At 34.6% G+C, this 19,761-nt stretch overlaps 1 protein-coding gene across 5 annotated transcripts in view; it reads left to right on the forward strand.

Moving 5' to 3' along the window:
* The window catches only part of Erbin (erbb2 interacting protein), a 135,958-nt gene that overhangs the window by 35,687 nt on the left and 80,510 nt on the right, over positions 1-19,761 (forward strand). For all 5 annotated transcript variants that reach the window (XM_026390857.2, XM_026390859.2, XM_026390860.2 and 2 more), the window contains exons 2-3: positions 11,061-11,108; positions 14,558-14,755. In XM_026390857.2, coding sequence (XP_026246642.2) covers positions 14,567-14,755 — 189 coding nt within the window. In that variant the 5' untranslated portion in view covers positions 11,061-11,108; positions 14,558-14,566. The remainder of the gene's footprint in view (positions 1-11,060; positions 11,109-14,557; positions 14,756-19,761) is intronic.

The raw sequence follows: 19,761 nt of genomic DNA on the forward strand, positions 1-19,761 counted from the left end.
TCTGCTTTCTTGGTATTTTATATCTGTTTAAAAAAATATACACACGCACATATTTAGTTGTAGTTGGACACAATACCTTTATTTATTTTTACGTGGTGCTGAGGATTGAACCTAGCATCTCACATGTTCTAGGCGAGCAATCTACCACTGAGCCACAACCCCAACCCTATTTTATCCTTTTTTATAGCTAAATGATATTTCACATATTTTGCATGACATTTTGTTTATCTGTTTGTTAATCCATGAACATTTGGGTTATTTATACATTTTGTTCACTGTGAATAATGCTGCTGGGAATGTTAGTTGCAAGTTTTTCTGAAAATATGCATTTTCAGTCTGCTTATTTATATATCTAGGATTGAAATTGTTGACTATTTTTTGGTACCAGGGATTAAACCCCAGTGCTTAACCACCGAGCACTTCCCCAGCCCCCTTTTATATTTTATTAGAGACAGGGTCTCGCTGAATTGCTCAGGGCCTCGCTAAGTTGCTGAGGCTAGGTTTGAACTTATGATCGTCCTGCCCCAGCCTCCTGAGTTGCTGGGATTATAGACATGTGTCACCATGCCTGACTCCTTTGCCCATTTTTGAGTTTTTGTTTTGCTTTCTTATATTTGAGTTATGAGAGTTCTTTACATCTTAAGGATATAAGCCCATTATCAAGTATATGGTTTAAAATATTTTCTCCCATTCTATGGGTTGTCTTTACCTTTTCTTATGTTGCTGTTCTTTTTAATTTTAGTGAGAGAGAATGTTTGTAGTATTTGTTTTATTCTTGAACATGACACAGCTTCTTAATTGAAGAAATATTTTGTTTCTAGTTAACTAGGATTTTTAAAAATATTTTTCAATTGTAGTTGGACACAATACCTTTTATTTATTTATTTTTACGTGGTGTTTAGGATGGAACCCAGGGTCTCGAATGTGCTAGGCGAGCGCTCTACCGTTGAGCCACAACCCTAACTAGGATTTTTATCAAGGATTTTTAATCAAGAGTGGATGTGGATAATTATTTAGATGATCTTTGAGTATTTGTTGAGAGGATCCATTTGTCTCCTTTTGCATCTTTTTAGGTGATACATTGTTATTGGATTTTCCTCATTTTTATTTATCATGGCATTTAGAATCAGTTCTGCTATTATGTTTAATACTGCTGCATATAATAAGGTGCTTTATCATTTAGGATTTTTTTCCTTTTTCTCTGAGACAAGTTTTGCTGTGTTGTCCAGGCTGGCCTCAAACTTCTGGCTCAAGTGATTCTCCCACCTCTGCTCCCCAAGTACCTGGGACTACAGAGTGCACAACCAGGCCTAACTCTAATTTAGGGTGTTTTCTTGAGTCCAAAGGTTACATGATTCCTTTATTTTGAAAGATGTTGGTATCAGAATTATATTGAATTTGTAATGCGAATTGAAAGTTTTCTTTCTTGTGAGTCTTGAACCTTGTGATCAAATTACAATACTTGAAATTTTGCAAACACTTAGGTGCATATTGTCTTTTAGAGAAGTAATTTTGATGTACTTCATTCATGACTGAATGACTGCCTGCTTGCCTTTCTTTTTTTTTTTTTTTTCTCCCCTTCCCATACTGGGGATTGAACCCAGGGGTGCACTATCACTGAACTACATTCCTAGCCCTTTTAAATTTATTTTAATTTTGTGATACTGGGAATTGAACCTGGGGGTTCAACCAGTGAGCTATATTCCACCCCCTTTATTATTATTTTTAAAATTTTGAGGCATGGTCTCACTAAGTTTGCTAAGGTTGCCCTTGATCTTGTGATCCTCTTGCTTCTGCCTCTAGAGTAGCTGGGATTATAGGCATGCAATCCAACACATGGGATTGTACCTGGCCATGATTTTTATTTTTTGAGAAAATTTTATAAAATGAGATGTGAGCTTAGATTGTCTATTGGATTTAGTAATATACAAGCCATTGGTGACCTTTGAGGCATAGTTTCCATTGAAACAATGTAACAAAAATATGATTGGAGTGGATTTAAGAATAATTGGTGGAATAATTGAAGACAGTAATGTGGACAAATTTTTTTGAGAAATTTTGTCACAAAGAATAGAGTTAAGGTTGTGGTAGCTGGAAAAACAGGTGTTTTCTGGAGAAGTTCTTTTTAAGATAGAAGAGTAATACATACCTGCTTGGTATAGCTTATGGTGAAAATCAGTTGTTACTTAGAGTTGTTTTTTTTTTTTTCATGGTGCTAAAGATTAAAACAAGGTCTTCCAAATGCTAAAGCACATGCTTTACTACTAAACTATATACCTAGCCCCACTTAAGACTTTCTTTATAGAGATAGACTTAACCTTGCCCTTGATAAGATACTAATTCAATCATCATGTTCCTATCAAGGTTTCCTAGATTGTACTTAATGATTTTGTGATGGAAAGGAAGTTTTTACAAGCTCCTAACAAAATAAAGGAGATTGGGAATTATTCTAGCATGGATAAAAACACTACTAAGTAAAGAAGTGAGGGAATGCATATAAGGAAGTTACTCCTGCCATAGTATTGTTTGTAGTGGGGAAGAGTTTGGAATCCACTCAAGACTGTTTGAGAAAGCTGTAGATTTGAATTAATGTCATGATTTAATCTCTCTCCTACATTAAGCAACATTGTGAATATACATGTTTGTGTTACACATTGCCACATGTTTGTCTCTATATACACTTTTAGTTGACTTACTGAAAATAAACCCAGACACAGTTCCATTCTAGGATGAAATTTGCCCACAGATTTTTCTTTTTTGCATTGTTTCACCTTCTCCGGTAAACTATTTTGAGCTGTTTATTTTCTCATTCCCTCCCAACGCTTCCTTCAGATTATAGAATGAATCAGTGCTACTCTTAAGGAGTTAATTTAGTTTGCGATATTTATATTTGTAGTCTTATCTAATTGTGGAATGAAAGACTTTCTCTATAAAAATAATCTGAGGAACTCCTGTTATGTTGGTCCTCTTAAACTGAGGTGGAGGAGAATACTATAGGTGATTCTTCTATCTTGATCAACTTTCTTCCACAAAGGGGTGAGACTGGGTATCTTACACCTTTTCTGTAAATTGAATGGCTTAATCTATACTGGGAATCTACTGAAATTCCTAATTCTGATTAGAATAAAGGAGGAAATGAGACCTTTGTATCTGGTAACAACAAAAATCTGAAAAGAGTAAAAACCACACAAAAACATGGCTAGCAAAAATGGGTGGATGTAAGGAACAGTTAGTGATCTGAATTCCAGAGATACATAAGCCCTGTATAGGTGACTATAGCAGTTTCCCTACCTGGGGAGAGGTACCTGGTAGTACAGGTAGATGGAGGAGTAGGAATGACATAAATGGGAAGACATTGAAGGGACAAAAATAAGTTATCTGATGCTTGAATGACCTTCTGGGCGTTAGGGGAGGGATGAGAACCCAACAGAGCCCCAAAGTCAAAATGAAATAATTAAGCCTAATCATTCCATTATCTTCCCTCCTTGGATTTTGCCAAGAAGCAGCAGTATAGCAGGGAGTTGAAAAGTGTAGAGAAACTGTGTCGTATTCAAATACTTACCAATAATGAGTTAATAACATTCATAACATGTCACAGAAAACTGAGCACAAATATACCAGATACAAATCAGTAAACACTGATAACCATGATTCAACTAATCGATCTTGTACAATCACTGAATACCACCTAATAGTCATGGGCCTATGTGAATAGCAATAGCCTTTGTTCAGCATTTTTACTTAGGAACTTGTTTAGAAAGATTGTCTCTATGCAAAATTTCTCTTAATTGTAGCCAAATGTAAGTTGTGTCTCCTTTAGTAAATGTGAAAATATAATTTACAAATTTTTAAAAACCTTTACAGTAACTTTCCTGTGCTCATATATGAATACATGACCAGTGTAACCCCACATATGTTCACCCACGAGAATGGGATCTAAATTGTAATGGGTTGCACCCCTTGTATATATGTCAAAATATACCCTACTATCATCTGTATCTAAAAACAACAAAATAAAAAACACTTTATAGTGATTTTACTTTTCATTTCCAAACTGGGATTTGAACTCAGTAGCCCTTTACTACTGAGCTACATATCTAGTCCTTTTGTTTTTTATTTTTGAGACAGTCTTGATAAGTTGCTGAGGCTGAACTTGAACTTGGCAGTCCTCCTGCCTCAGTCTCCCCAGTCACTGGGATTATAGGTGTGCATCACCATGCCCAGTTACTTTTCAATTTTTGTAGTGATTTTCAAACTGAGACTAGTCAAAATAATCCCCAGTAGAGAATGGAGAGAGTTAAAGAAAGGATGGTGTCTTTGGTATAGATCAAATAAGAATGACTATGTAGGGGCTGGGGTTGTGGCTCAGTGGTAGAGTGTTCACCTAGCATGTGTGAGGCCCTGGGTTCAATCCTCAGCACCACATAAAAATAAACAAACAAAATACAGGTATTGGTATATCTAAAAAATAAATATTTTAAAAAAGAGAATGTCTATGTATTTATTGGTTATTTGTTTATTTTTTGCTAATTACTTTCAGTGGGTTATATTGGAGGAAAAACAACAGAACATTAAGGAATACAAAACAAAACAATGAGGCACACCATATGTAACGATTGCACAAAGTCAGAAATTTGAAGTGAAATGATATATGTTCATCACAACTAGCACTGTTTTCATCCAACTTATTAGACAAAAAATGTAGACTATTTATTGATTCATTCAGTTATTAACTCATCTTCTATGAGTATTGTTTCTTTTTTCTTAGAATTTTAAAAATTCATTTATTAGGTACATATGATAGCAAAATGCATTTTGATTCATTGTACACAATTGCAGCACAACTTTTCATTTCTCTGGTTGTACACAATGTAGCATTGCACCATATGCATAGTCATACATTTATTTAGGGTAATGATGTCCACTTCATTCCACCATCTTTCCTGCCCCCATCCTCCCTCCCCATCTTTCCTCCCCATCTCTCCCTCCCCCTTTCCCAGTCAGTTTTCCTCCATTTTTTCTCATCTCTTCCCCTCCCCCATTATGGATCAGAATTTACTTGTCAGAGAGAACATTTGGCCTTTGGATTTGGGGGTTTGGCTTACTTCACTTAGCATGATATTCTCTACCTCCATTCATTTACCTGCAAATGCCATAATTTTATTATCTTTTAATATGCTGAGTAATATTCCATTGTGTATATATACCACAGTTTCTTTATCCATTCATATATTGAAGGGCATGTAGGTTGGTTCCACAGTTTAGCTATTGTAAATTGAACTGCTATAAACATTGATGTGGCTGCGTTACTATAGTATGCTGATTTTTTTTTTTTTTTTAATATTTTCTTTTTAATTTTTTTTTAGTTATCAGCGGACACAACATCTTTGTATGTGGTGCTGAGGATTGAACCCGGGCCGCACGCATGCCAGGCGAGCGTGCTACCGCTTGAGCCACATCCCTAGCCCTAGTATGCTGATTTTAAGTCCTTTGGGTATAGACCAGGGAGTGGGATAGCTGGGTTAAATAGTGGTTCTATTCTAAGTTTTCTAAGGAATCTGTACTGCTTTACAGATTGTTTGCACCAATTTGCAGTCTCACTAGCAATTTATGAGTGTGCCTTTCCCCCCACATCCTTACCAACATTTATTGTTGTCTGTATTCTTGATAACTGCCATTCTTACTGGTGTGAGAGGTATATGATCAACCCAAACTGAGACAAGAGGACATACACAATTTAAACAGATCAATTTCAAACAAGGAAATAGAAGATGTACCAACCAAGAAAAGCCCAGGACCAGACGGTTTCACCACTGAGTTCTACAAGACCTACAAAGAAGAATTAATACCAATACTCTTCAAGTTATTCCATGAAATAGAAAAGGAAGGGACCCTTCCAAACTCATTCTACGAAGCTAGTATCATCCTGATACCCAAATCCAGGCAGACACACATCAAGGAAAGAAAACTTCAGGCCAATATCCCCGATGAACATTGATGCAAAAATTATCAATAAAATTCTGGCAAATTGCATACAGAGACATATTTTAAAAATAGTGCACCAAGATCAAGTGGGATTTATTCCAGGGCTACACCGTTGGTTCAACATATGGAAATCAATAAATATAATTCATCACACCAATAGGCTTAAGAATCATGTGTTTATACCAATTGATGCATAGAAAGCATTTGATAAAATACAGCACCTTTTCATGTTCAAAACACTAGAAAAACTAAGGATAGTGGGAATATACCTCAACATTGTAAAAGCTATTGATGCTAAACCCAAGGCCAACATCATTCTAAATGGAGAAAAATTGGAAGCATTCCCTCTAAAAACTGGAGCAAGATGGGGATGCCCTCTTTCACCACTTCTATTCAACATAGTCCTTGAAACTCTAGCCAGAGCAATTAGACAAAAGAGATTAAAGGTATACAAAAGAAAAAGAAGAACTCAAACTATCATTATTTGCTGATGACATGATTTTATACTTAGAGGATCTAAAAACCTCTTATCAGAAAACTTCTAGAATAATTAATGAATTCAGCAAAGTAACAGGATATAAAATCAATACCCATAAATCAAATGCATTTCTATACGTCTGTGATGAATCCTCTGAAAGAGAAATCAAGAAAACTAACCCATTCACAATAGCCTCCAAAACAAAACAAAACTTGGGAATCGACTTAACAAAAGAGGTGAAAGATCTCTACAGTGAAAGCTACAGAACACTAGAAAAAGAAATCAAAGAAGACCTTAGAAGGTGGAAATATCTCCTGTGTTCTTGGGTAGGCAAAATTAATATTGTCAAAATGGCACACTACCCAAAGTGCTATACAAATTCAATGTGATTCCAATTAAAATCCCATTGTCATTCCTTATAGAAATGAAAAAAGCAATCATGAAATTCATTTGGAAAAATAAGAGACCCAGAATAGCCAAAGCAATCCTTAGCAAGAAGAGTGAAGCACGAAGCATCACAATAACAGATGTTAAACTATACTACAAAGCTATAGAAACAAAAATGGCATAGTATTGGCACCAAAATAGACATGTAGACCAATGGTGCAGAATAGAAGACACAGAGACAAATCCACATAAATACAGTTATCTCATACTAGGCAAGGCGCCAAAAACATACAGTAGAGAAAAGAGCCTCTTCAACAAATGGTGCTGGGAAAACTGGAAATCCATATGTATCAAAATGAAACTAAACCTCTGTCTCTCACCATGCACAAAACTCAAAAGTGGATCAAGGACCTAGGAATTAGACTAGAGACCCTGCGGCTTATAGAGGAAAAAGTAGGCCCATATCTTCATCACGTTGGATTAGGCCCCGACTCCTTAACAAGACTCCTAAAATGCAAGAAATAAAATTAAGGATAAACAAATGGGATGGACTCAAACTGAAAAGCTTCTTCTCAGCAAAAGAAACAATGAGGTGAACAGAGACCTACATTTTGGGAGCCGATTTTTGCCACACGCACGTCAGAGCACTAATCTCCAGAATATATACAGAACTCAAAAAACTTAACACCAAAACAACAAGCAGTCCAATCAATAAATGGGCTAAGGTGCTGAACAGATACTTCTCAGAAGAAGGTATACAACTAATCAACAAATATATGAAAAAATGTTTAGCATCTCTAGTAATTAGAGAAATACAAATTATAATTATTCTGAGGTTTCATTTTTATTGGTTATTGTTGACACTGTGTTCAAAAAAAGGAACCACATGGACATTTTAAGATAAAGAATGTTGAATTTTATACCTAACATATTAGGTCAGAACCTTTAGAAAAAAGATGTCGTAATTTTGTACTTTTGAAAAATACTGAGTGGATTTTATTCAACTAATTGTGCAGTTATCCCTGAGTTCCATTTTGCTGTTTTCTTCCTTGTTTTAGTAACTTTTTTTTTCCAGTGGTGGGAAATTTTATATGGGCCTATAAGTGGCTGCCCAAATCCTATTCATAAAATTATCAGTCGTGTGTGGTGATGCAATCCTAGCTGCTGGGGAAGCTGAGGCAGGAAGATCACAAGTTTGAGGCTAGTCTGGACCACTTAGTGAGACCCTGTCTCAAAATAAAAAGGGTTGCGGATGTAACTCAGTAGCATAGTGCTTACCTAGCTGTGTGAGGCCCTGAGTTCAGTTCCCAGTACCAACACGGGGAGTGGGGGGATCAGTGAATTTTTCTACCAGATTATTCGCCATGTGTCTACAAACCCACTGTTGTACCTGTAGCAAAACTACCTGAATTATCTCCTTGTTGTATCCAGTCCTCCCTCCCCTCTTCTTTCATTTCCTCCCTTCTTGTTGTGGTGCTAAGGATTGAACCCAGGTTCAGTGCATGCTGAGCAGTTCCTCCACTACTGAGGTGGCTTTCTGTTCTTCTTTGAATGCCTTCCAGTGTTTTTCTTGTCCACTAGAAATGGTTTTGTCAAGATAATCAGTGACCTTACATTAACACACACCGGCAATAAATAAGTCCTTATTAACAGAATTTGTCAATTCCTTCTTCCTTGAAACAGTTTTTTCATTTGACTTTAGGAATCACCTCTTTGTGTGTGTGTGTGTGTGTGCGCGCGCGCGCGCGCGCGCGCGCGCGCATGCACAGTGTGGGTGGGTTCTCTTCAGTGTCTTTTGCTGGTCCTCTCTCTTTCTGACCCCTAAGTTCATAATGTCTTAGGCTCATTCATTGGGGTTTTTTTTTTTCTATCCTCATATTCCAGATGATTTCATCTAATTTTATTGCTTAAAATAGAATCTGTAAGCAGATGATTTTCAAATTTATTTTCAAATTTACCGACACTCCCCGTGTTGGTACTGGGAATTGAAAGAGTATGGATCTTTCCTTATGTTTTTGCATGCCCTGTTCAACTGCCTACTTAGGATTCACTAAGGTATTTTTCATGTATTTCAAACTAAAGTTTCTGACATAAACATCTTATAACTCTTACTTGCAGCCTTTTCCTATTATCTTATTCCATTTTAGTTTATTTTCAGCTCCATCTACCAGACTATCACATCATATGTGAATATATTGAATGGCAAAAGATTTAGTGACCATCTGTGCTTCGTATACACAAAAGATAATTTTGTGTGGTGTGCAGTATATATAGAATTTGTGGAGAAGGCTAAATAACTCAGTAGTCTTAAATCATTTAGTGCCTCACGCATGCTAGGCAAGTGCACTATGACTTGAGTCACATCCCAGCCCGATTAATAGGTTTTTATATTCATGGTGAATGTAAAACTCTGAAATATTTATGGATATCACTGAATTTTCACAAAACAGATTGTTCATTTTATATACATATGCATATATGTGTAAACACATTTCTCTGTGTGTGCAAGCTGTGTATACTTTTTTAAAAAATATTTTTATTGTTGATGAAATTTTTAAAATTTATTTATTTATTTGTATGTGGTGCTGAGAATCTAACCCAGTGATTCACACATTCTAGGCAAGCGCTCTACCACTGAGCCAGAAGCCCAGCCCTGCATATACTTTTTATTAAGATCTTTTATGGTTCAAGCTGTCTCTCTTTGAAATGTGTTGGTTTCAGAAACAGAGTATGACAATGCTTTAAGCAAATAAGGGATTTAGTTTTGTCACATAGCTCACAAATCCAGAAGTACGCAGTAGTTGTAATTGGTTTAGCTACTCAGCAGTGCAGTTAGAGATTGGCTAGTTTTGTCTTTCCACTCTCTTAGCCTTATTTATTGGCAGGTTTTTAATCCTCATGCTTGTTATAGATCTAGGCATCATATTCCAGATTCAAGGCTAGAAAAATGGAAGACTGGTGATTTCAGACACTTTTGTTCCCATGTTAAGAAAGTATATGTTTTTCTAGAACCAACTGACCTCCCACCTCCAAAGATCTTTGATCTTAGTCACCTATCTCCTCTCCCTTCCTCCTGGCCTGGAAAGCTCAAAAGTGGGTATTTTCCCCAGGCCCATTATTACTCTGAATAATCAAGCTTCTTAAAAAGGGGGAATAAGCATAATTCACAATAGCTAAACTGTGGAACCAACCTAGATGCCCTTCAATATGAATGGATTAAAAAATGTGGCATACACAATGGAATATTACTTAGCAATAAAGGAGATTAAAATCATGGCATTTGCAGGTAAATAGTAGAGTTAGAGAAGATAATGCTAAATGAAGTTAGCCAATCCCAAGAAAACCAAATGCCGAATGTTTTATTTGATATAAGGAGGCTGATTCATAGTGGGATAGGGAGCTGCAGCATGGGAGGAATAGATGAACTCTAGATAGGGCAGAGGGGTTGGAGGGGAAGGAAGAGGGCATGAGGTTAGAAATGATGGTGGAATATGATGATCATTATTATCCAAAGTACAGGTATGAAGACACGAATTGGTGTGAATGTACTATATATACAACCAGAAATATGAAAAATTGTGTTCTATGTGTGTAATAAGAATTGTAATGCATTGTGCTATCATATATAAATAGAAAAATTACATAAAAATAAATCTTTTATCACATAAAAAGGGGGAGGGAATAAATCTGATAAGCAATGTACAGTGCATGCCAAACAGAACCTCCATAAACTACTAAATTTAAATATAGTTGGTGATTAGAGTTTTTTTTTAACATGGGAAAATTTTATTATTTCTCAATAAGTTCAAATAAATGGCATTTTAATAATGGGTGAAAGGATATTTGTTTTTTGAAGGCTTTCAATAATTACAAATATGTGAAAAACAATTAATTTGTTAAGAAGTTCTTTATTTATTTTTTGTGGCCCTGGAACCCAGGGGCCTCATACATCCTGTGTATAGTCATTTATTTAAAAGTTAGCAAATTTGAGCAGGTGTGGCCATTTTTTTTTTTAAGCTAGTAGTTTGGTTTGGTTACTTGGTCCTATTTTCAGTTTATAATGGTCAGTTTTTAAAATATCAATTTTACTTTTGATGTAATTTGGGAATTAGAAGAGATTTTCCTTACAGTTATAAAGATTCATTTTTATTATCAATTTTGATTCTCTTTTTCTTTATTGTTAATTTTTATTCTCTTTTACTTTCCGTAGAATGTTGGTTCAATTAAGAAACATCAGGGAGATAAATTCAACCCATTGGTAAGTAGCTTTAATTTCTTTTGTTAGAAAGTTTTACGCATATTATGACCCTTCTCTGGTTTGCTTCTTTTTCCTTCATGTTGTTTGACAATTCTTAACCTCTACAATGTTAGTTCTGCTTTATAAAAGAGCTCTTCTTTTCTTAAAAGTCAAATTAGCAGTTGCCATGTTGATCAGTTGCTGTTCAGGCTAGGCTGTCTCTCTGTGGATTACTTCTTTATATTGTTGTATAAAGGATAATACAATGTATTATTATTGTGTAGGGAATAATACAATGAATTATTGTGTCAGTTATGATTTCTGGGCATTTTTACTCATTTACTTTTTAAAAATATGATACTTGCCCCTTTGGCCTCAAGAATTAAGGTTTTCTTTACCTTTTAAAAAATTTGTTATTTTTTGATATACATGAAAGTGGAGTACTTTTTTTTTTTTTAAATCCATTTTTATCCTGCAGCACTTCCATCTACAGAATTGTGTATAGAATTGGGGTCTATTTTTCTATCGTCTCTAGACCTACTGAATTTAATCTGTGGTCTCAAAGTATGGTGGCACATGTTTGTAGTCCCAGCTATTGAGGAGATTGAGATAGGAAAGTCACCTGAGTGTAACAGTTCAAGGCCAACCTGGACCAGTGTAGTGAGACCCTGTCTGAAAACAAAACTGAATTTAATCTGAGGTCTAAAGTGTTCTTTTCATAACCTTTATCCACAGAAATTTTCTTTTGAGATTGTAAACTCTATGCAGCTTTCTAGAGCCAAGTATTCATCTAATCTTCCCTTTCTGAATTCATTGTCCTTTCTAAGTTCTACAACATTCAACATGATTAGCTCTACAGAAAAATCTTGGAAGTTTTTCATTATTGTTATAATTGCTTTACCCTGTAAATTGCCTTATACCTCAAGTGTCTACATCACAACTAAAATAAGTATGCATTCTTTTAAATCACATATAATAACATTTGATAGCCTTTATTCTTAGAAATTATATTCTGAAATTCAGGATTTTCTCTGCCTTGTCTTCCAAGTTCTTGGATACTATCAAATTATAGCCAGGTGTAGTGGAGCACACCTGTAATCCCAGAAGCTTGGGAGACGGGGACAGGAATATTGCAAGTTCAAAGCCAGCCTCAGCAATTTAGTGAGGTCCGAAATAACACAGCAAGACCCTGTCTATAAATAAAATATTAAAAAGGGGGGGGGCTGGGGATGTAGTGGTTAAGTGCCTCTGGGTTCAATCCCTTGTACCAAAAATAAAAAAATAAACAATATAAAAAATATACACACATGTAGTAGTTATGATGTGCTAGAGTCATAATTTGAAACATTAAAATGGCTCTACTCAATAGAACTTTCTGCAATGATGGACATGTTCTGTATTTGGTTGGTCTACTCTGGTAGCTACTAGCCATGTGTAACTGCTGAGCATTTAAAATGTAAATAGGGTAATTGAGAAATTTTATTTGATTAACTGTAATATTAAGCTTAAATGGTTACATGTGTTTAGTGACATATTGGACAGTATAGATAGAATTCTTCCTATTGTTCTTAAGTATTCTCCTAACTCAATATTAGTGATATTCTTAAAATGTATAGAATTAGAAATTTCATGCTCATTTTCAGAATTTTAAAAATGAACTGTTTATTCCTATTGGTAAAACATGCCTTTGTACAACATGGATTGTTTATAGTAAGTGTTCAGTAAACTTTTCTGGATATTTATTTTCTGACAAGGGTTTTGATGGAAACCTTTCTTTTTTTTCCCCCCATGGTTCTGGGGATGGAATCAAGGTCTTGCATGTAACAGGCAAGTGTTCACTACTATGTTCCCAACCCTAGATGGAAACATCTAATATTTGGCATCATAGTTTCTTTTTGTAATTCTGAAGTGTATAGCAAATACCTATTAATACTTGAATAGTTTTGAGGACTCCAATAAGGCCTCAGTGGGAAAATGGAGATAATAATACATGTCTTAGAAAGTTGTAGTGAGGATGAAATGAGAATATGCCTATAGTTTACCAAAGGATTTTAGCACAATGCCAGGCATTTGGTGACTGAGTAAAGTCAGATTTTAAAGAAGATTGCAAGAGAAATACTTATTCTACCTGTAGTAAACACTCGAGTTATCATACATAATTTAAAACAAATTTTGTAGTTATAGATGAACAGCATGTCTTTATTTTATTTTATGAGGTGCTAAGGATCGAATCCAGTGTCTCACGTGTGCCAGGCAAGCTCTCTGTCACTGAGCTATAGCCCCAACCCCATCATACCTAATTTGAAGAAGAGTTTTGTGCCATGCCATATAGAGCCATATTAAAACCTGAAGCAAAAGGGCAAATCGGTAATACTGATCTTGTATTTATTTAAACATTTTTCATTTTGATAATAAATGGATATTTAAAAAAATGTATTAAAAATATTTATCTTGATTAATGTTTTTTGACACCTCCTTACATTTTGTGCCTGAGACCACACTGGCTTTGACTTGGGGTTGGCCCTGATTAGAAGTAATCTAATAATAAGTAGGGTAAGAATTTGTCATTTAACACAAATGACAACACTGATTATCAGTCATTTCTATTTATTAGAGTAGGTCTTTTTTTTGCTAATATAATCTTAACCTAGTTGGGATAACCTATGTACATACATTGTATATTTTGTGAAACTGGCCTTGAGAATTTCCACTAATTCAAAAGTAACTTTTTCTCTCATTTGATTTGAAGTTTGTGCTTTATTTAAGCAAATTCATGGTTCAGTGTATAACCTTAAGTACATTTGAGACCTGTAAGCTTTGTAGAAAGACTGTAAGGCTAATATTTGATTAGAACAACATATTCTTGGGGTAAATGGGAATTTTCATATGGGAGAATCATAGGGAAGTTAAATGGTGATTAATCTCTGATAGCTGGTTAGGAAAACTGAAAATGTTTTTACATTTCTGCTTTCTATTCAAAAGTACACATAATCAAGTGCTTAACTAAGAAACATACAGAATTCTTTCTTATTATTTTATTTTTCAATTTGTTCTTTTTACTTTTTTTTAAAACACACATGACAGAGTGTGTTTTGACATACTGTACATGCCTGGAGTATAACTTATTCTATAATATTAGGATGAAACACAGAATTGTTAAAGCCAGTAATTAAAGAAAATTCTTGTTGTATTAGAGTATTTCTTTTAGGGAATTAAGAAGCACTCATAAAGCATTTTGTAGAAGCATATAATTTGGTGCTTCATGGATTGTTTTAGAGAGTACTAAAGTACTTGAGTCTAATTTGTAATCCAGTAGATATAAATGTGGATATCAAAGCAATGTCAAATGGACTCCACTGGGTATGTAGTAGGGGGGAATTATCTGTGACATAAGAATTATAATAAGTAAATAAGAAAACTTGTTAGTTATGTATGTTTTAATCAAATTTATTTTTATTTGAATATTACAGTATCTAAAAATGACTACAAAACGAAGTTTATTTGTGCGGTTGGTACCATGTCGCTGTTTACGAGGGGAAGAGGAGACTGTCACTACTCTGGATTATTCCCATTGCAGTTTGGAACAGGTTCCCAAAGAGATTTTTACTTTTGAAAAAACTTTGGAGGAGCTCTATTTAGACGCTAATCAGATTGAAGAGCTTCCAAAGGTATGGTAACACAATTTTTAAAGAATTATCTTTGGAGATTTATTTGTCTTAGAAGTTTGATATTCCTAATATTGCCATAATGCTGTCCATATATATGTAAGTGTTTCCCTTTTTTTAGTTTAATTTACACTAAGTCATGCTGCATAATAAAATTTTCAAAATAGACTTTTAAACTTCAAATTAATTGCTTGAATACTAGTGCCAAATAACTTAAAAATTTGCACTGACTATTCTTGGCTAGCTCCCTTTTATATGCCCAGGAGGCCCAGTTTGCTCTGCTGTACAGATATACTGGAAAATCTATAGAGAATACACTGGACACCTTGAAAGCCAGGAAATGGTTAATGCCAACATGGCAGATTAGAGAAAGGCTACATTTCCATTTGCTCTATGGCTCAGGATATAAACAGCGGTACTTACTACTGGGATACTGCAAGTTCACAGGGTAGATACTCGACTGCTGAACTAAACTCAGTCAAAAGACAGCGCATCTTGCTCCACACACAAGTTAACAACACTCAAGCTTTTGCTATACTCAAAGAATAGAAGAGATAAAACCCAAACTACCAACCAGGCCCCCAAGTAGGAACAGATGGGGTGGGCCCTCGGTGGGCCCTCAAGTCTCACTCATAGACATCTGCTCCCACAGCAAAAACAGTTAACATGAAAACTGTAGATAACCACACCTGTGAGGAATCTCAGTCTAGATCACTCTAGAACACTTTTGGTAAGAGAAAGCTGTCCTCAGAAGGCCAACATATAAAAGTAGAAGAGAAATCCATCCCAGAAGATGCATAAAACCCAACACAGGAGTATAAGAAATAGGAAAAAACAAGATAAAATGACACCTCCTACAGTTTGTGATTTATTAGCAACTTACTTCAAAGATATCAAAGTGGCTGAAATAGCACATAAAAAATTCAAGAGAATGATTATAAAAATGATCAATGAATTTAAAGAAAACAGAAAAAAACTGAATGAATTAAGGAAGTCAGTAGAAGATATGAATGAGTAATTCAATAAGGAAACGAAAGTATTGAAAAAGAATGAAACAGAAATCTTGGAAATGAAAGACACAACAAATAAAATGTTCAGTTGAAAGTCTTCCTAATAGAGTAGACATTGCTCAAGACAGAATCTCAGAGTTCAAAGACAGAGTGGCCATTCTTAAACATTCAGACAGTATTAAAGAAAAGATAATAAGTAACCATGATCAGAATATACAGAAACTCTGGGACAACATTAAAAGACCAAATTTAAGAATCACTGAAATTGAGAATTTTGAGATGCAGGCTAATAGAGTAGATATCTATTCAGGGTATCAGAAAATTTTCTAAAGCCTTGAGAATGAGATGGATATCCAGATGCAAAAGGCACTCAGAATCCCAAATAGACAAGATCAAAAAAGAATCTCTCCATGACACATTATAATTAAATACAGAATAAGGTTAAAAATTTTAAAAGCCTCAAGAGAAAAACATCAGGTCACATTTAGAGGCAAGTCATTTGGAATTCTGTTTTCTCAGTACAGACTCTAAAAGCCAGGAGGTCTTGGAATTATGTGTGTTGAGCTCTGAAATAAAATAACTGTCAGCAAGATTGCTATATCCCATGAAACTATCCTTAGAATTGAAGGGAAAAAAACCTAAGGTATGCAGAAACTAAAAGAATTCATGACTATTAAACTGGCACTTAAGATCTTACTTAAAGAAATACTCCATACAGAAGAAATAAAAAAATAAGCCCCAGAGCTGACAAATAAACAAATCTGCTTTGAAGAGTAGCTAAGCAAATGAGAAACAGAACCAAATTAAACATTAGAAATAAATCAAAATGGCAGGAAATAATGAAAATATCTCTGTAATAACAATGTAAATTATCTCATCTTTCCAAGTAAAAGATATAGACCAGCAGAATGGATTAAAAAACAATACCCAACTGTATGTTGTGTGAAGAAAATTCACTGATAGGCGAAACAGTGGAAATTGATATACCATGTGAAAGGAGCTAGGAAATAAGCAGGAGTAGTAGATTCTCTGATATCTGATAAAGTAGTGTTAAAGCCAGAATCAATCAGGAGAGACAAACAAGGTCACTTTATAGTGGAAAAGGAAACAGTCCAACAGGAAAATATAATGATAGTAAATATTTGTGCCCCAAATGTTGGTGCACCTAATTGCATAAAAGAAATACTGCTTGAATTGAAGCCTCAGATAGACCCAATTATGATAATACTGGGTGATTTCAACACACCTCTCACCATTAGATAGTTAATCCATTAGACACAAACTGAGTAAAAATTGGAATTGAAAAATATTATAAATCAGATGGACTTGACAGACATCTATAGAATATTTCATCCAACCTCAGCCAAACACACTTTCTTCTTAGCAGTTCACAGAACCATTCACCATATTTATGCCACAAAACAACCCTTTGAATCTTATTGGATTTCATTGGAATAAAATTAGAAGTCAGCACCAAAAATCCCTACAGAAACTATATAAACACATGGAAATTGAACAGTACACTTTGGAATTATAAAGACGTGATAGAAGAAATTAAGGGAGAAAATAAAAAATTCTGAAGACAGTTCTAAGAGGAAAGTTTCTGATGTTTACATGAGAAATTCAGAAAGATCCCTCCAAAATAATCTAATGATGTATCTCAAGGCCTTGAAAAAGGAGAACAACCAATTCCAAAACCAGTAGAAGGAAGGAAATAATTAAGATCAGCGCTGAGACCAATTAAATTGAAAATAAATAAAATACAAAGGATCAATGAAACAAATAGTTGGTTCTTTGAAAAGATAAATAATATTGATAAACCTATAGTCAAACTAACCAAAAGAAAGAGAAAGCCCAAATGAATAAAATTAGAAATGAAAAAGGAGAAATTATAACAGACACCACCAAAATCCAGAGGATCATTAGGGACTATTTTGAAAACCTTTATACTATAATAATTTGGAAAACCTATAAGAAATGGATACATGTTTAGATACTTATGACCTGCCAAAATTGAATTAAGAAAACTTAGAAAGCTTCAACAGACCAATAACTGGAAGTGAAACAGAAGCAGTAATAAAAAACCTTCTACCAAAGAAAAGCCCAGAACCAGATGAATTCTCAGCTGAATTCTACCAGACCTTTACAGAATTAATGCCAATGCTTGTCAAGTTATTCCATGAAATAGAAAGAATTTGGCTTCCAAATTCATTCTGTGAAGCCAGTATCATACTCATACCCAAACCAGATAAGGACATATCAAGGAAAAAAAACTACAAACTAATATTGCTGTTGAATTTAGATGCAGAAATCCTTAATAAAACATTAGCAACTCATATTCAACAACATTTTAAGAAGATTGTACATTATGATCAAGTAGGTTTTATCCCAGGAATGCAAGGATGGTTTAACATGCAAATCAATAAATGTAATTCATAAATAGAATTAAGAACAGAAATCACTTCGTCATCTCGGTAGATGCAGAGAAAGCCTTCAACAGAATTCAGCACCCATTCATGATGAAAGAATTGAAGAAACTATGGATAGATGAAACCTCATCTCAACATCATAAAGGGTATATATGAAAAACCCAAAGCCAAAATCATAGTGAATGGAGAAAAACTGAAAGTATTTCCTTTAAAATCTGGAACAAGACTAGGATGTTCATTGTCAATACTCTTATTTGAGAGAAGGAAGTAAAAGATATAAAAACAGAAAAGGAAGAAGTAAAAATTATCATTGTTTGCAGATGGTGTAATCCTATACTTAGAAGATTCACCAAAAGACTACTTCATCAAAACATTCCACCAAAAGACTGTCAGAGGGCTGGGGTTGTGGCTTAGTGGTAGAGCGCTCGCCTAGCATGTGCAAGGCACTGGGTTCGATCCTCAGCACCACATAAAAATAAATATATAAAATAAAGGTATTGTGTCCAACTACAACTAAAAAAATATAAAAAAAAGACTTCCAGAGCTAATAAATTCAGCAAATTAACAGGTTACAAACTCAACATAGAAAAATCAATAGCTTTCCTAAACACCAAAAATGAATCTGCTGAGAAAGAAATCAGGAAAACAATCCCATTCATGAAAGCAAAACTACCTAGTAATAAATCTAACTAAGGAAAAAGAAGACCTCTACAATAAAAACCATATAACATTGAATAAAGAAACTGAAGAAGATGCAAGAAGATGGAAAGACCTCCTGTGTTCATGGATAGGCAGAATTAATATGGTTTCAAGTGGCCAAACTACCAAAATCAGTATGCAGAATCACTACCGTTCCCATCAAAATGCCAATGACATTTTCCACAGAACTAAAAAAAATAGAATAGTACTAAAATTGATTTGAAAGAATTAAAGACCCAGAATAGTCAAAGCAGTTCTAAGCCAAAAACGCAATGCTGGAAGCATCACAATCCCTGACTACAAATTGTACTACAGGGCTACAGTAACAAAAACTACATGATGGTAAATGCATTCTACTGTCATGTATTACTAATTAAAACAAATAAAAAAATTAAAAACATACATAGACCAATGGTATGGAATAGGAAACACAGAGACAAACCCACTCAGATAAGTCACCTTATCCTTGACAAAGGTTCCAAAAATATACACTGGAGAGAAAACAGCCTTTTAAACAAATGGTGCTGGGAACACTGGTTGTGCATATATAGAATAATGAGACTAGAACTTTATCTCTCATGCTGCACAAAAGTCAACCCAAAAGGGATCACATACCTAGGCAGGAATTATATCTAAGGCACAGGCAAGGACTTTCTCAGTAGGGTCCCTAAAACTCAAGAGTTAATAGGTGGTTTGACATCAAATTAAAAAGCTTTAGCACAGCAAAGGAAACAATCAAGAATGTGAAGAGAGAACCTTCAGAAGTGGGGAAAATCATCGCTAGCTACTCTTCTGACAGATCCTTAATATCCAGAATATACAAAGAACTAAAAAAAACACCCAAAAGATAAATAACCAAAATAAGTAAATG

The sequence above is a fragment of the Urocitellus parryii genome, chromosome 1 (assembly GCF_045843805.1).
Source record: "Urocitellus parryii isolate mUroPar1 chromosome 1, mUroPar1.hap1, whole genome shotgun sequence".
Taxonomy (NCBI): Eukaryota; Metazoa; Chordata; class Mammalia; order Rodentia; family Sciuridae; genus Urocitellus; species Urocitellus parryii.